The following is an 18480-nucleotide window of genomic DNA, read 5'->3' as shown; positions in this document are numbered from 1 at the left end:
ATTATTTAAAAGTAAATTCATTACTTTTAAGGTATTTTACACTATAAACAAAAAAAACTGACATTTTCTACATGACTTTTGTGGAAAAACACTGATAATTACATCTTTCTTTATTTTATATAATGATTTTGAAAATTAAGAAAAAAACTAATAAAATTAAAAACAAAAGAAAAACAATGTAAAAGTTTAATTTTATTAAAAGGTATTTTAGGCTATAAACACATCAACTTACATTGCACTTCCTTGAATAAAAAGGAAATAAAATAAAATAAAAATCACATCAAAAGTAAATACCTTCGATAATGCTGTGCCCAGCAAACCTTCAAAGTCTTTTAGATTCAGCTGTGGTCCAGTGTAAAACGGATCAGACTGGGCCTTCCTCCCCAACCAGTATATAGTGATCAAAACCTGTATGTAATAACAGCATGATGGAAAGAGAGAGAGAGAGAAAAAATACTTTAAACAAATGACTAAATATAATTTAAAACAAAGATGAAAAGAAACTTGAATCTGTAATTGTCTTTTTCCTAATTAACATGTAAAGATTCATTTATAATTTCAATATTTAAATAACAACAAACAAGTTTTAACATGAGATGACACAAAAGCCTCTGAGAATTCAGTGTTGTGCGTGGCATGAATGGCTTCTGTGTCCCAGTTACATTCCTGTTCTCATTTAGAAAACTATGACTGTTCTCTCTCTCTCACACACACACACACACACACACACACCAGGGCTTTGTGGTGCCTGTTGGATCTCTAAGATGAATTATTCTAATGAGGAATCAAATATTAGCAAATCAACATATTACCAATAAAACAAAGATGCATGGCAGATGGGTCAATGCAGATGCTGCGGTTCCAGTTCAAATTCCTTTTACAAGTTCAAACAACTTGTTAGAAATAATGCCATCATCAGTACCACTTATCTTTTTCCCCAAAATATGACTTACTCTGAAACAATCATGAGTGCACTGGAGAACAATCGGAGACTTGTGAGCATATAAGTGAGCTATTTGAGAACCATAAGGAGGTGTAAAACTAAAACGCATTTCTAAATTAAACAATTGTTCATATTTCAAAATGCTGGTCTTGAATTGAGTCATTAATCCATATAGTGCATGCAAAGCAGTGCTTTAAGTGGCTTTAAATGGCACCCTAATAACACCTTCAGCAGAAGAGCGCAATGAGATAAAATGACAAATCAACTTGTTTGGTATGCAAACTAAAGAGTCAAAGGCCAAATTGAGTTCACATTAAAGACAAGCCATGCACCTTCTGGTACATGCACCTTTCTGCACTCGCTTGATGGACCATTTAGTTCAAAAGTTATTTGTTAGCAATTAAGAACAAGCTTTTAATAGCAGAAAAACTTACATTTTTCAGTCTCCTGCTTGTCTCTTCAAGTCTAAGCAGAAGGAGAGAAGGATGTTAAATGTGATGAACATTCACTGTCAGACACTCCGATCAGTTCCAGCTCACACTAACAGTACCAGCAACTAAATCCACCCCATACCCTCCAATAAAATTGTCATTTCTATAAATGGACCTCAACTACATACCACATAAGCCTTACAGTAAGTCACTAATCATGTACACTGATTTGTATTTACAATAAGCATAATATATAAAACTTGCAGTGCTTATTTAACAAAGGCAATCAGCAAGTGATCAAAAGAAACACTTAACTATCTGACAGAGGAACATACTTGTTCCCACAGCGTGCGGACGCCGGACATGTGAGCCATCCATCTGTCACCATGAACTAGCAAATATGGTTTTACAAAGGAATTCAGCTATTTAAACACCAGATGCACATTACACAAAAACGTCATGCTACCTTAAAAATAAGTCAGACAGGCTATAAGAAAACAGAACTTGAGCTGCGGTTCTGAGGTTATTACAGTAAGTGAAAGTGTGTATGTTATTTCATTGAGCCCTAAACCAACATGACCGCGAGAAAGTATGCAAGTTAAAAACAGCAGTCAGATCCACTATAGCATCACCATAGCATTTGGTTTGAAGGGATAGTCATTTGGAGCTAAATTTAGAGGTCACTGTGCCCCCCTTCCACCCTCTCGCGCCCCTCGTTCCTCTACAAGGCCAATGGTAGGGACTTTAAGCTCTCAGCGGGATGGACAACATGATTTATTGTTCAGGGTTGAGTCAGGACCTGGAGAATGAGGCTGTCTGATGAAATTCACAGAGCAAGAGTCGGGACTGAAATTAGTTATTGGAAATACTTCATGGAAATTCCATATGGTTTTGAAATACCTTTTTGTATTGATAAGGAGAGTAGAGCGGTGGTACTCTAACAGAACGTCGGAGCCTACAATAACAAATTATTATTAATATATTAAAATAATCTAACTGAAACCATATTTCTTCCATATGGGGGGGGGAGCACATATTATTGAACAACAGGGGGTCTTCAAGTCAAAATGGTTGAGAACCACTGTAATAGAGAGAGGACAAGAAACAAGTTAAAAGAAATGGAAAACAGAATATTACACAAGCCAAACTAAAACTCATAATGTCCACGTGAGCACCGTAGCTCAACTTCTAACCACAAAGCCATACTTAAGACAACTAATGCATGTATTAAACAATCTATTTCTTCTAAATATCTACACAATGTTATTCCAAAAGAAAACGTTTGTCTTCGTAATCTTTTCAACTCATCCCGCTTCTAAAACAACTTGGATTTTAGGATGACATCACCAAGCCCTCTTATTTTTAAACCCCTTTTCTCCAATCACACGTGATATAGATAGATACAGCTTTTACAAATCCATCGAAAGCAAACTGAGCCATGAACGCCATTTCAAGTTGACTAATGTTTAACCCCAAGAGTGGTTTATGCTCAGAATACATCTTCTCTGGCCCTGATCATAATAATGACAGACCATGTGTCAATGCGTCACGACTGACTGCTCTGCCATTTAAATGCCATCAGATTTTATTCAAAATACATTTCCATAAGTCAACTTGATTAAAACATAGGTCTATGTTGGACAGATAATGAGTGACAGGACCCATCCAGCCTTTCATTTGGTATTTAAATGTAATCGGACTGCAAACACTATTCAAATGAACCCTCTTCCTGCAGGCATATAAAAGACTTACTTCTTTATTTATGTTCACATAAACAGCTAAAGCAGTAAAAGAGTTTAAATACAGATAGATAGGTTAGCATCAGATGTTTAAGGCTTATTGAATTACACAAATACAATGCAAACGAGACATTCGAAAGCACAGGCAACAAATCCAACTTTGACAGTTCATAACAGATCAACCATTTACTGCATTGCAGTGCAACAAAGAGGAAAAAAATGGCAATAAGAATTTCTGCTTTCATTTCCATCTGCTCACCTGACAGTCACACGTGTGGACACATCTTGCAGGTCTCCAGGATGGAAGAGCTGTGCCTCATTAAGCCCTAGTTTCTCACAAGCCCTGAGAAACACATTCACGTTGTCCTGAAGAGAGACCAGTTTTGACTATTGCAGCTAGTGTAAATAAAAGGGTAGACATCCTCAATTCTTAACCACCCAGTGAAATAATACAGTTGACAGTAGAGAAGGCAAAGAGCTTGGATGACGAAGCTCCACTGAGAACACCAGCACAAGAGATGGACTAGTTGATCAGAAAAGGGGTGGGAACTGAAGGAGACAGCTGTCAGGCACTATTCCACACATTTTCAGCATTTACTACTGGAATGCTCTGGACTCACATGGGAAAATTTCTTTGCATTTGCACCATGTATATACAAGTTTTCCGGAATCATTTGATAATAAAAGAGGTGTTTCATTAGAGACTAACTGGTTGACTAATTCATAATTCTAAGATAAATCCACATTTAAAATATGCTCACCAAGCCTGCAATGGGAGTGGAGAGTCTGTTCACTCGTTTGATGATGCCCGGCTTCAATGTGTTGATTAGACTGAAAACAGACAAAAAATATATTTTAAGTAAACCTAAAACAAAGTAAAATTTGCAAATCAATACATTGTTGTGCTTAAAGAAATTAAAGAATCATTGAAAAAAAATTACTTACTCGCACAGAAGGACCCCGTCCTCTAAGGCCACTCGAAAGCTTTTACTTCCAAACTGCTTTTTCGTCACTTCCTGTTAAGGAAATAACCAAAACAGATCACATGCACAAACTAGGACTAACAACATACAAACTGCTCTTTTTAAAATTCAGTTTTCAGCTTTGCTACCGCAGGAAATAAATTACATTTACAAAGTATATTAAAACAGAAACCCATTATTTTAAATTGTAATATGTCATATTTTACACTTTTTACTGTATTTTTAATCAAATAAATGCAGCCTTGATGAACAAAAGACTTTTCAAAAATATTACAAGACAATATTACAGGCCTTATGAACAGTGTAAGTGTATAGAATTGGAACATATTATATATAATACTTTATTAACAAAAACATAAAAGCAAATCCTGTCAGCAACACATACAGATTATGTGAATGTCCACAGACAGGAAACCTACAGGCCCTCTCAAAAACATGGCATGCTACTTTCCACACATTTCAGAGCACATTCTGATCTTCAGTCATCATATGCAATAGCACACCACATAATTGATGTTCCTGCCATTAAGCAAGCAAAATCAACAAAAAATTCTGGCTCTTTTCATACTGAATCGGTTTCAGTCAAATGATCATCCATTAAGTCATCCTATCCACACATTATAATTGTGCACATTCAAACAGGACCTCAGATTATGCCACACAGTACACCATGTTTGGAGACTGAGGTGCCCAAGCAAAGAGCACCTGACTGTACCAGTCATGTGGTGGAGTGGGCATTTGGCAAGCAGAATGTGGCAAACAACTCAGGGGTCCATTGTGTTCAGATTGAGATGCAGTGAAGCATCCATGCCTGATGCCTGCCCAATTTTGCATCCTGATCATCAGCTTGTTTGGGCACATGGAATGTAATCCATCAATGGCTGCTTGTGTACGATCCACATCAAAAGAGACATGAGAGAGCCGAGGCAGAATCTAAAAGATCTAACAGCAACTCACAATTGCATTATTTTATCCCAGCTTATACATTTCAAAGCATAGAGAAATTCTACTTTCATAGTTTTGCATTTTTGAATCGCATGCAAAAACACCGCTATTCTAGGTGGCATAGGAGTGACATATGTGTTTGTCACTGAATTGTATCACTGTATTACAAACACAGTACTTTATAATAAGGGCACTACTCTACAAATGTTATTGTCTTGCTATAATGTAATGTATTGCTGCAAACTGCAGGATGACATAATAAAAGCCACTGATGAAAGCAAACAAAGCATTACATCATTATTCAAAACAATCAATAGTTTAATAAGGACGACACATGGCATCTAGGATTCTATGGAGCTGATGGTACTTGGCTACTTTGCAAATGGTTTAAAGCTGATAAAGGAAGACTACCACAAATGGTCCAGGTTATCTAAGACTGCTTTAAAAACATAAGCATTCAAGACAGAAGGGAACATCATGATGAATGTTATCGTGTCTAGTTTCCATTAAACTGGTCCTTCTAAAATAACATTCAAGAAATAAAGCATTTCCTGAGAACTCACACACATCAGTCTATTCATTTATTGCATTCTGAAAAGTGCACGTAATACTAAAGCTGAGCTAATTGGGCTAAAGCTTCAATAATACCTGTCAGGTTACTTAAAGCATTAGATTCTCTGAGCGACAAAGAACAAAGTCTGCCTCAACAGAAGATGAGGGTGAAAAGACCTGGGGGAGGGTTGTCATTACCTCAAGCCATCTCTGTGCCTCCTGGAACGCCAGCTCACAGCTGACTGCAGACTGCTGACGCCACTCCATCACACCTGTGTGCATTTCACAATGAAAGCTCCTTTGAATATAACCCCATTTACAGACCAATTACATTCAAGGACAAGGAAACAAAACTATGACCATATTTAAATAAATATATAAATGTGTTTTCATATTTTGTATTTTATATAAATAATAATAAAATAGATTATGAGCATTTATCAATAGTTATTTCTAATGTTTATTACAACAACAATTGTTTCCGGCCAGTTGCATCATTATTATTGAAAGTTAGGCAACTTCAAGAAAATTTAGTTAAAACAAAATCATTGCAGATCCAGGCTGCTTTCATCAAATTAAGTTATTTTTTTTATATTACTACAGTAATAATAATAATAATTGATATCAATAAAATAATAGCTGAAATTCAGCAGTGATTTTGAGTTTCACTGTTGGAATTAAGCTGTAATTTAAACACGTAAACAAAACAAACATTTCATCAAATTAAGTTATTTTTTTTATATTACTACAGTAATAATAATAATAATAATAATTGATATCAATAAAATAATAGCTGAAATTCAGCAGTGATTTTGAGTTTCACTGTTGGAATTAAGCTGTAATTTAAACACGTAAACAAAACAAACAAAAAAAACAGTAAATATGCATCACAGACAATCAATTGTGGTGAAGATTAGACAGAATGTGTAGAAGAATCACATCTAGCAATTCTGCAATAGTATACAGATCTTTGCTACATTTGAATATACATGTGTAATAAATTAGTAGCATCTAATCTAATCTAACAATCATTTGCGATTTGGGTGACAACAAAAGGACAAAAAACCCACCACCAGAGAAAAGTGACTCTGAACGGGTTCAAATGAGCTTCCATCACCTTTGCAACCCCAAATGCTTAATGTGATGCATAACACTGCGCACCTGTTGCACCCTACAAGCATCTCAAGTGGAATGACTCAAAAACTTACCTGCTAGCCCCTGTTTCAATTGCTTATTGATTTCCTGTAAGTACTCTTAAATTTCAAGGTGTTTCCCTCTAAGTTACCAGTGCGCGTGCCTCCAACACAACTCTTTTAATCTGTTGCAAACATTGCTCTTCGATTTCACACCTTGAAGTCCCTGCAGGCGACTGGATCGTGCAGCTCTCCTTCCACCAAACATGCGTGTTGTAGTGAGCAGGAACAGAAAAGTCCCCGTTCGGTGATGAGGCAGAGGCGGCGAGCGCAGTGTTTGCAGAGGCGAGTGCGTGTAGTGATGATGAGTAGCTTAAATATGCCACGCCCCCTGCTGCTTTAAAGAGCGATGACATGGGCTCGCGTGCTATGGCAGCAATGACCAGCAGATAGCGACAAAGATTCACTTCAACAGTGTTGTCATCTTGTTGAACGAAAGGGCCCAAACTTTTTTTTCACTACATCTTAGCACTTTAACCCTTAACAATGTGGCTAGTTATGCCAGCACAGTCAGGGGAAGTCAGTTTAATTATCATTTTTTGTTTGTTTCAAATCAATGAAATTATTTTATAAAAATGACCGCACACATTCAGCTAACATAAATGTTTTGATAAGCTTTACCATGAAAATGAAATCATAATGAGTATTTTATCATTTCAATTTTTATTTGGATATGACACAGGTGCTGGTTTGATTTTGTGGAAACTAGTCTAGCTGATCTATGACCAGAAAAGAAAGAAAGAAAAACCTTAGCATACATGTTAGGTCTGAATATGGACTATGGTCTGCGCTGCTAAGTGCTTTTAACCTCATAGATGAGTTTTGGGCAGAACACTGATGTATCAGGCTACACCACAATATCATCAGAGATCTGTATAATAATTATTGACAGATCTTATTTGGCCCACCTGCTGTATGTGTTAAAGGAATATTATAATTTTTTTATTGTATTATCATTAATTTACCCATGGATGCAAACTTGTAGGTTTATATATTTCCATAGACAGTAAAAAAAATGTTTCATGAATTTTCACAAATGTCTTTCCCACACAAAAACAGTTCACTGATGCCTGTTAAGCTCCAGAAAGTCCCCCAAAATATATAAATATAATGCATATACGCATTTGATGTGGTTAGGTCAGATGCAATTGCAACAGTTTGTTGCAACAGTAACATGCTTATAACTTACATTGAGAGGTGCTTTCAACAGCTGGAACTAAAACAGGAAGTGCTTCATCCAGCTACAGGAAGTGTTAACCAAAGCTGGAGCAATGTATAAGCCTGTCTGCCCACTGGTTTCCTGTGTGACTAGTCTGCTGTCAGACAACCAACAGTTTATCACACTATTGTTGTCATCTGATGTGATTAAGAAAGCAATAGGTTTCAAAGCATGCTAGCAGCTCATCACAGGATGTTGGTGAAAGGTGTCCTCTACTGTTGATCTATAAGTTTTGCGGTTTCACTTGTGATAATAAAAATAAGTGAAGATATCTGGTTATATGTATATTTGAATGCACTTTTTGTCAAGTAAGTTGGTTGTCTTGTATATAGATTTTCTAATAAGAGAATACAGCATAATATAGCATCTTATGGTGAATGTGTTGCACATCAGATGCTCAGATTGCAGTCTTCTTTTGTTTAAAAGGCCAGATGCATCTATGAAGGTGTAATATGTTCTCTAGCAATAGAGCAAAGATTTCTATATCTCTGTACTTGGGTCAGTCAGAATTTATTTATTGTGTGTGTGTGTGTGTGTGTAATACTTAACCATATTTTGGGGACAAATTTGTACCTAAAAGTGAGCTAATCCTGACAAAATCTCCAAAAACCTCCCTTTGGGGATGTCGTCATTTGTAAAACTGGTATAAAAATAAAGTAAACAAAGTTTTTTTAAAATTGTAAAAATGCAGAAAGTTTCGTGTGAAGGGTAGGTTTAGGTGTAGGGCTATAGAATATACAGTTTGTACAGTATAAAAACCATTACGCTAGATAGCTAAGTAAACATGTGAGTGTGTGTGTGTGTGAGTGTCTGTGTGTGTGTGTGTGTGTGTGTGTGTGTGTGTGTGTGTGTGTGTGTGTGTGTGTGTGTGTGTGTGTGTGTGTGTGTGTGTGTGTGTGTGTAAATAATGTAAAAGTGATTTGAATTTAGGCCAGTTCAAGTTTTTTGAGAGCCCTAGTCTGATTGGCAATGTTCACAGATTCAGGTTGAATAAAAATGGTGCAAAACTGAAGCAAATTAGAGGATCCCTTAGTGGGTTTGATATTCATAAATTGTTCTCCTCATCAGTCCTAACTGGTGTTTTTAAAGTTAGTTCAAACCCAGCCAAGATATCAGAGTTTAAGTAAACATTTTAGAGGTTATATAGAATTTTTCGCAAGCTAAAGTAGATCTAATAATCTTTTGCACATCTTTTGCCATGGACTTCTCTTGAAATGTGTGTTTTTGATTCTAATTCTTGGTTTCTGAAGCCACTGGATGGAATGAGATAAACTAGAAACATACAAAGAAAATTTGTTTACAGTTTGGAGTGGCTATGAGGTTGACCACACAAATTAGAGGTGATATTTCTCTAGCTCTAACTCTTACTGAATATATGCTGCATATACATATGAAAAAAATGTTCCAGAAATAAATAGATATGTGAATGTTGGTTTGGCAATGCATGTTTGCGTGAGAGACATTCTTTCAGTCAACAATGAAGTTTGCTTATAAAACAAACATCTAACCAGAGCCAGTGCTACAATTCACAATGGTTGTGATTAGTCGTTTTTCTGCATCTCTGAGGGATCATTTCTATTGTTTTCAGCTACATAATGGAATGAAACCGTTGTTAATGACATTCATTGTGAAATATCATTCTCTTGCACCAGTATGCATATTAATATTATTAAAAAAAAAAGATTTTTAGATTCCACCCTCTAAAGTGCTTCATAAAGTTGCTATAGAGTGTGTGTGTGTGTGTGTGTGTGTGTGTGTGTGTGTGTGTGTGTGTGTGTGTGTGCGTGTGTGTGCTTGTGTGTGTGTGTGTGTGTGTGTGTGTGTGTGTGTGTGTGTGTGTATGCTTATTTGTCCCTGCCCACTGACTGGTGATCTATTTCACCTGGAGCTGCCCAGCTGTAGCACTGAAACAGTAGTACAGTTCCCTGAACACTGTAGCTTTGTCCTGATCTGGCATTGCCCAGCAGACATGAGAGAATAAGGAGGGATGAAGATAAGGTGGAGAGCCAGATATGTTAGTCCAGCCAAGGGCACATTTCACTCCTGTTAACACACATCTTAAAACACTACTAGCATCCAGACTCACTCCCATTACAAGGTTCAGCAAATATTTGATGACAATGTCAAAACTGTTCTTATAGCAGTTACTTCTGTGGTCTACGTCAGTGGTTTTCAACCAGCTAGGGGGCCTTGGCAAACTTACAAGGGAGCCAGCTCAAGATGACTTAAAATGAATTAAAATTAGACAAATCGAGCATTAAATAAGTCAAAACACTTTGAAGAACCAGGATTCCCAATAAAACACACACACACAAACACACACAAAAACTGGAACAGTCATGTAAATTGTTAAAATATAATGAATGTGGTTATGCCGAGCGCTGGAATATTTTATCGGGTAGAAATTATGTTATACAAAAAATAACTTGCCCTTAATCCATGTCCAGTATATCACAAACAACTGGAAAAGTCATGGGGCCTTTGAATATTGTTTTAGACAATCTTGGAGTCAAAAAGGTTGAGAACCACTGGTCTACATGGTTTCTAGATCATCCCTAGATAGTTTGGTTGATTGGCCTAAATCAAACCTCTCAGGTCCATAAGATTCAGCTAACAATTACTGAACTTTCTTTGAATGTTAGATTTCGGATAGAAAAAAAAATAGCCTACAAATAATTTTTTGTTATTATTGATTAGTTCTCCAAAATAAACAAATGGGCACAATATGCTAACCTTAGGGGAACGTTCTGTGTTTCCTGGAACATATATCCTTTATATCCTATGTAATACTGCAAGGCATTGAAAAAAAGTTCTACATGATTAAAACGATTTATTAGTTTACCCAACATTCTCAGAAAAAAAGGTACAAAAGCTGTCACTGGGGCTTTACCTTTTCAAAAGGCACACCTTTGTATCTAAACAGTCCATATTGGTACCTCAAAGGTACATATAAGTACCTAAAGTGTATTAATACCTAAAAGGTACAAAAGTGTACCTTTTGAAAAGGTACCGCCCCAGTGACAGCTTTTGTATCTTTTTTCTGAGAGTGAATATATTTCTATACTTGTTAGACTTGTCAATAGCTTAGCAGCATGCTAATGCCAAACGCAAACTAATTTTTAAGTCTGACGTCACGCGTCACTTTTTCTGGGTCCAAGTGCTCTATCAGATGCTAAAAGCAAACAACATACGGTGTCAGTATACATTTACTGTGTGCTATTATACTACCAAAAAATCCTGATCCTAACCTTTATCTCCATACCGAATAGCTCAGTTGGCCAGACACTGATTCATCTTTTATGAATCCATAAAATATTGCAGTCTGTTTTTTAAAAGCTTAGCTTATGGTGCGCTATGTATGAATAGTGCTCATAAATGGCTGTTAAGATTCTCACTTGAAATGGAATGGAGCCTTAGACCTGAGCCTATTCGTTGCGTCATGACTTAACAAGTTTCTGTTAATAAAGAGCATTCCAGATCAGTCACTTATGAGGTTCCATGATGGTTAGGATGTTGTCTTCAAAGATTGTGAGTCAGCCAACTAGATTTTGGAACAGAGTTATAATAATGCAAGAACAACTAATTAAAATGTCCTGGCCAAGCAATTCTCAATGTAATAACTTCAAATCTCTAATGAACAACAAAGATGTGATGAGGTCATCTTATGTGTGTGTATGTGTGCTATCATGTCATGCGTTCTCAACAGGACCAAAGAAGGGTGACAGAGTGAGAGGTTGCTATGGTGATGCCTTGTGGTGTCAGAAGGGTGAGAACAAACCGATGTGTCAGATGGAGGAGAGTTCACATATACACCAACTGATCAACTTACAATATCTGTAATAAGAGAGACACATTGGATAACATTTTACATCTCACCCTTGAGTAAATATAACCAGTGAGGCACTTTGATGGGACTCAGAAGAGTATTGAGGCGGTTTTAAGGCAGGCGAGACAGAAGCATTGCAAACTGTGGTGAGGCAGCAGACGGCGGTCTATTTACCATGGCATTATGAGGGCAGTGCCGCAGAGAAAAACTGTGTCAGTGGATTGGTTGTACAACAATAAAGCATGGGTTGCATGTCAGAGTGCCTATGAGCCAGTGACAGTTTGCTGCTGTCATTTGCAGAATGGTCAATACATATAATAAGGCACCAACAGAACAATGACTCAGTATGCTAATGAGGCAGTACTGCAGTTCAAGTCTGCTCTCCCTCAAATTATTCCAAACCAGAATGGCTTACAAAAAGGATTTTTAATTTTTTTTTTTAATGCATTTTATCCATTATAATAGGTACTGGAGGTTTCAAGCGTCAGCATAGAAGTACCATTAACAGTAGTCGACTCAACTTGTCTACAATATTCCAAGTCTTCTGAAGACATAAACATAGTAGTGTGTGAGAAACAAACAAAAAAGTTGTTATTCACTGACAATCTTCCACTATATGGCCTGCACAAGTCGCACAAGTCTGATCTGTGAATTAATCGATCTGAAAAGTTTTGAGGATTGGATCAGATGGTTCACTGAAATTATTTGACTCCAAAGAATGATTGGTTCATGATTTGTACATAGCTAATAATGACTAAATTCGAGTCAATTCCTTACACATAGCCATCATTTGGCTTTAGAAGACTTAATATAACATAGATTCCTATGAGTCAATATGCTTAGCGAGTCAAATATACTTTTTGAAACCTGAAAGCTGTCAGACTTTTGTACCTGTTTTGCCCCGTAGTCCTTCCTGTGTTTCCTTATTTGGTCAAGTTCCTGTCCTCGTGTAGTTTGATTATGTTCCATTGATGTCGCCTTTGTTCCCCAATTATCCCTTGTATTTAAGTTATAGCCTGTGCCATTCTCCCTTGTCCGATATTGAATGTTCGTCTTGTGCTACGTGTGTTCCTGGCAGCCCTGTGTATCCCGTGTTGGAAGGAATAAAGACTGTGTTTACTGTGAAATCTCCTGCGTCTCCTTGTTCCTTGTTCCACGCTCCTCAGTGTAGTACAAGCGTGACAAAAGCTTTAATATCCATACAGTGCTGCAGTCCTAAATCCTATAAAGAAGTTGGCGTTTTTGTCCTTTAGTTCCATCATCCTGAAGTCAATGTGTTTTTTTTTGTGTGTGTGTGTTTGGTTAAATGCCTGAAAAACAGTCTAACAAAAGCTCACATTCATAGTTTCACATTTTATTCTACAACATGAAATGCATTGGTAATACCCAAATGTATGTGTCTTGAAAAAGGTGGGTTTTAACAAGTGGCTAAATGGGATTGTTGGGGACATTGAAAGTCATCATACTAAACTCATCTACTAATAGTCCACTTTCACAGGGTCATTTTGTTTATACTCGAGCTCTTGCAAACTCAAAAAAAAAAAATCTAACCTGTAGATATTTTATTAAGATTAAAAGAAAATTCGGAACTTAGTGGTGGTGACGGTGAACTCTTGAGACTGTGGTGTAGGTTGTTTATAGCCTACATTTAGCTTTTTAGTTCTGGTGATTGTATTCTGGCTTCAAACTCCATTGAAGTTGTGTTCATTTGTGAAGATTGTCTTGATGTACAAAACATGTAATGCTGGGTACACACCACAAGACAATCGGGCTGATTTTGGGCCAATTCCTCCCTTTCCGACAATCCTAGGTAATGTCCCGATTATCTTGGTGGTTCTAAAGATTATCATATCAGATTTTCCTGTGGTGTGAGGTGTGTTAAGAGTGACTGAATCTGCTCGGAAAAACATCGGAGGCCCCCCGATCGCGAATCATAAATATTTAACATGTTGAATATTTACGATCAGAAATCCTGATGTGTGGGGGGGAACCCCGAAGACACCACACACTATAGGAGCAAAACGGTTAAATCTAGGATTTTTTTTGTCCTCATGTTTGTGGTCTCTCACATCTTGAAGATCTTATAAGATTTTAAAAAATCTTTAAGTGTGTACCCAGCATAAGAATCATAAACTTCTATTGGTCACAGAGCTTATTTTCTGCAATAATCCAAAAGCTAATGAAAAAATCCTATTGGGTTTTAGTCAAGGGAACTAGGGTGATACTAACAAACGGGTTGGCCTACAAAAATACACTATCACTGCAGCACTCTATTAATTGCAAATGCACTGAAAAAAAAGTATCCTTTTGTGTTCCACAGAAGAAAGAAAGTCATACTGTTTTAGGAGGATATGAGGGGTGAGTAAATTATGGCAAAATTTCCATTTTAGGTGAAATATTCCTTTAAGGGTGAAGTGGGTTTGAGAGGGAAAGTGTGTTTGGTAAGGCTGAGGTTGCATTGAAAGGGAACGCAAGGATGAGAATGTTTGTTGTAAGATGGGGAGAAGGGAAACGGAAAGAGAGCGAGAGATCGAGGTTGGTCTGAGAGAGAGTGTGTGTGTGTTGGAATGCTGAGGTTGGTGTCTGCGCTCATGTTTCCCTCTGGCTTTGAAAATCAGGGAGCCCTGAGCCCATTAGGAGACAGACTCAGAGCTAAGCCAGGGCCTCCCAACCTTGCCAACCACCATTCTTTCTCTCGCCCCCTCTCTTTTGTCTTCCTACTGAGGCACTCACTTCAAAATAACCTCTTATTTATGCTCTCTCACTCACTCATCCATTACTTCTTCGCAGGCACTCTATCATTTTCATTTCTTTGTCACATTGTTGGCTTCTCTTGTTTTTCTCATCTCTTTCCCCCTCTTGTCCTCCCTCTTCTTCTTTCTCTCCACTCCTCCACTGTAACCCCCGCAGCTTGTCCCTAAGTCCAAAGTCCTTTATGAATTTTATCAGCACAGGTTCTGTTTATCAAAAGACACTTCCCGTAAGATTATTTCCTGTGATGCAATGTAATAGGCATCACGGCTCAGTGCCATATGGGTCTAGTTTGTGTGCGCCCCTAGTAAATGAGTCAGACAAATGTTTGTAATAGTACTCATATTCTGTACTGACGTTTAAAGTGGTAGTTCGCTCAGAAATGACAAATCTGTCAGAGATTTCTATTCTCCCCTGTAAGTCCATTCCACCAAAACTGACGCTTCAAAAAGCATAAAGACATCCTAAATGTAATTTGTATGAATCAAGCTGTTTAATCAAACTCTTGTGAAGAGACATGATCACTGTAACATAGTTTGTAGGTCGGGGAGAAGGAGGCGGGAACCGGCGAACACACAAACAAAACTTTAATAATAAAATACACTCAAAACAGCGTGAGAGCCCCTCGCGGACGACTGCCGCGCACAAACCAAACCAAAACACAAAATAAAATCCAGGCCTGGTCCTCTCTCGTCTTTCCCTGTCGTCACTCCTCCTTTGTATCCTTCCGGAGCTCCTCCGTGAGACTCGAGACCGGTGAGTGGCGCAGGTGTCGCTCATTATCACTTACTCCACCGGCCTCGCTCTGTTCCCACGGCTCTCGGCCCCGCCCCTCTCGTCACAATCACTTTGAGTGATAAACAGATTTAATTTAGTAAACATTAATGCACAGACATGCAACACATCAAATATGGTAAATGGAAGCTTAAATGTGCTTGCTTGATACGTGGCGTTTGTTCTTTCATGTCAAACAAGCACGTTTGACCTTTCACAAGAACTAATGACACTTACTCTTGTGTGTCAAGTCAGTGCTCAATGTACTGTATGCTGGTTGATCAATGTGAATTAAAGCCTAAATTTTCTTACAATCGATTTGTCGTACTGTAAAGCGATCACATTTTTTCAGAACAGCTTGATTGATTTGGATTACTTTTGCAATTTATGGATATTCTGAAACGTCAAAGTTTTGGTTGTGTGGATTTTCAATGGAGAGACAGAGATCTCTCAGGTTTCATTGAAACTATCTTCATTTGTGTTTTGAAGATGAACAAAAGACTTATGGGTTTGGAACAAAATGAAGGTAAAATTATGTCAGAATTTAAATTTTTGGATAAATTACCCCTCAGGCTGTCCGACAATTGAAGTCACTGATTCTACCATGTGTAACATACAGAGTGGGCGTGAAATTGATTCCTCATCTAGTTTAACACAGACTGATCTATATGAAAGACCCTTGAAATGTGAACATGATTGTAAAACAAACTATTTTTCCTCTGAATCATGACATGTTGCTCTCTCTCCTTTCCCTTCGCTCTCTTTTTCCACAGGCCAGTCAGCAGCTCCCCCTCCTTATTGACTTCTCTCCACTACATGTTCTCATCGTCCGAGCATTCCCTCCACCACGCCGAAAAGCTGTCTCTAATTTTCCCACTGCGCTCTGGTCTGCACTGGGGGCTGTAAGGGGGGCCGGGGGAGCGGACCCCAAACGATGTGGCAGTGTGTGTGTGTGTGTGTGTGTAGACTAGCATAACCACACACCCTATGAGGACAGTCAAATGAATACGAAGGGATTCGTTCAAACACATTTCCCATAAATTATTTCTGTCCACTATGGTCTCTGGAATGAATTACAAGCACTGCCAGTAATTCATCAACAGCTACATCAGTTCGGAGAGGAATTTCACTGATACCAACCATGCAATTTCAATAACCATCGGCGAGGTTACGGAGGGATACACTTACAGACAGACATGGAAGGAATGGGAAGTAAGACACACGGGATAGGGTCGAACAAATATGATGGTGATTGTGTTTGCTTGTATATTTGTGTGTGTAGGACACATTGAGCACAACAGGAAAATGGAGGCTGTGGGAATACTGGCAAGGAGGAAGTACTTCCCTTAAACACACATATATTTACCCACACACACACATTCCGACAATTGCACACACACTCTCTCCACACACATACACTCCCTGGCCCCCTGCAGACTGTGTGGGGGGTGGTCAGTAGGGCTGATTTTAACAGCGAGAGTCTGAAGGAGTCATACAGCACTGAGAAGTACATTATCTAGGGTTTTTTTTTAAAACTCACTAGACTTTGGTAAAAATATTGGACAGCAAAATATTGCATGGCAAAACCACAATGAAACCCTAAAGCAAACATACTGAAAAGAAATAAGACGTCCAAGGTTGTGCTTGTCCGTTTTAAGGTAAAGGTACTGAACAGAGGCACTGAGCTGTATTGAAATGGGAGAGTTGTTGATTTATGAAGGTGATTCACATTAAAGAAATTGTTGAATTGATTGTAGAGTTTGTTCAGATCAGAATCACATTTCGTTCGATTTGAAAGTGTTTCCTCTTTCACGATGTCACGAATTCGGTCTATGGACTTCCGTTTATTCACCACCAGAGGTCACCCTTTCCATTACATTGACTCTCGCACAACACAAACTGTTGCATAGCACCCCGGACTACATATCCCATCATTCTTTGCACGATTTGCACACTGCACTGATTTGCACTCATTGCACACAGCTGTTTCTAATCACCTCACTCACTATATAACACCCACTCTAACCACCTTTCTCTGCTGAGTATTGTTTAGCCTGTACCCCTTTCCGAGTCTCCGTGTTTTCCTTGTTTTGCCTTGCCTGTTGTCTCGTCAGCCCCGTTACAGAATACTCAGCCCTACAAGGACCCAGAAGCTTTTCTGAGGAACATTGGCCAGGTATGGACACCGCAAGGATTTTGTTAGCCCTTAAACAGGGTCCACGATCACTGGAGAACCATATCCGAGAGTTTTTAGCCATCGCTCACTATTCTGAGTTACCAGACTGTCTATTGATAGAGTTTTTCTGCGATGGCATAAATCAACCTCTGAGGGCTAAGCTTAGACGCGAGGGTCCACGTTCATCACTCGCTCAGTTCATGGATTATGCTTTGTTGTCGGATCTTTATTTACTGTGGGTGTCGCGGAGGAAGAACACGACACAATGTCTGTGATTGAAGTGGTGACTGTACCAGAGAACGCTCACAAAATGGCGGCGGCAGCAGAGCCTGATCGCAAAATGGCGGCCACTCTAGAGCACGCTCACAAGATGGCGGCGACAGCGGAGCACACTCACAAGATGGCGGACACAACAGCATCTAGTCAAGTCACGGTTGATCATCATGAGTCAGGTCAAGTAACAGTTTATTTTTATGAGTCTAGTCAAGTCACAGCTGATAGTCATGTGTCGAGTCTAGTCACAGAGGATCGTCATGAGTCAAGTCAAGTCACAGCTCATTATCATGAGTCAAGTCAAGTCACAGCTAATCTTCCTGAGTCGAGTCTAGTCACAGTTGATCTTCCTGAGTCGAGTCTAGGCACAGTTGATCATCATGAGTCAAATCGAGTCACAGTTTATTATCCTGAGTCTGGTCAAGTCACGGCTGATCTTCATGAGTCAAGTCACGGCTGATCTTCATGAGTCAAGTCACGGCTGATCTTCATGGGTCAAGTCAAGTCACAACTGATCTTCAGGAGTCAAATCAAGTCACAGTTGATCGTCATAAGTCAAGTCAAGTCGCAGTTGATCGTCATGAGTCCAGTCAAGTCTCAGCTGAGCTGCCAGAGCCTCGTTACGTCACAGCTGAGCTTCTAGAGTCTCGTCACGTCTCAACTGTTCATCCAGAG

The 18480-nt window shown here is 38.5% G+C and overlaps 1 protein-coding gene across 1 annotated transcript in view; it reads right to left on the bottom strand.

Moving 5' to 3' along the window:
- LOC107598770 (LIM domain only protein 7-like) overlaps nucleotides 1-7074 on the bottom strand; it is a 42926-nt gene extending 35852 nt beyond the window's left edge. The window contains exons 1-7 of the mRNA XM_016290205.1: nucleotides 6802-7074; nucleotides 5792-5865; nucleotides 4059-4129; nucleotides 3875-3944; nucleotides 3373-3479; nucleotides 1378-1408; nucleotides 295-408 (exon numbers count right to left, since the gene is read on the bottom strand). Of these exons, the coding sequence (XP_016145691.1) occupies nucleotides 295-408; nucleotides 1378-1408; nucleotides 3373-3479; nucleotides 3875-3944; nucleotides 4059-4129; nucleotides 5792-5860 (462 nt within the window). The 5' untranslated portion in view covers nucleotides 5861-5865; nucleotides 6802-7074. The remainder of the gene's footprint in view (nucleotides 1-294; nucleotides 409-1377; nucleotides 1409-3372; nucleotides 3480-3874; nucleotides 3945-4058; nucleotides 4130-5791; nucleotides 5866-6801) is intronic.
- Between the last annotated feature and the right edge of the window lie 11406 nt (nucleotides 7075-18480).

This window comes from Sinocyclocheilus grahami, unplaced genomic scaffold (genome assembly GCF_001515645.1).
Source record: "Sinocyclocheilus grahami isolate Dianchi unplaced genomic scaffold, SAMN03320097.WGS_v1.1 scaffold255.1, whole genome shotgun sequence".
Lineage (NCBI taxonomy): Eukaryota > Metazoa > Chordata > Actinopteri > Cypriniformes > Cyprinidae > Sinocyclocheilus > Sinocyclocheilus grahami.
Note: the sequence above shows the minus strand (reverse complement) of the source record. Positions and strands in the feature narration are given on the sequence as shown.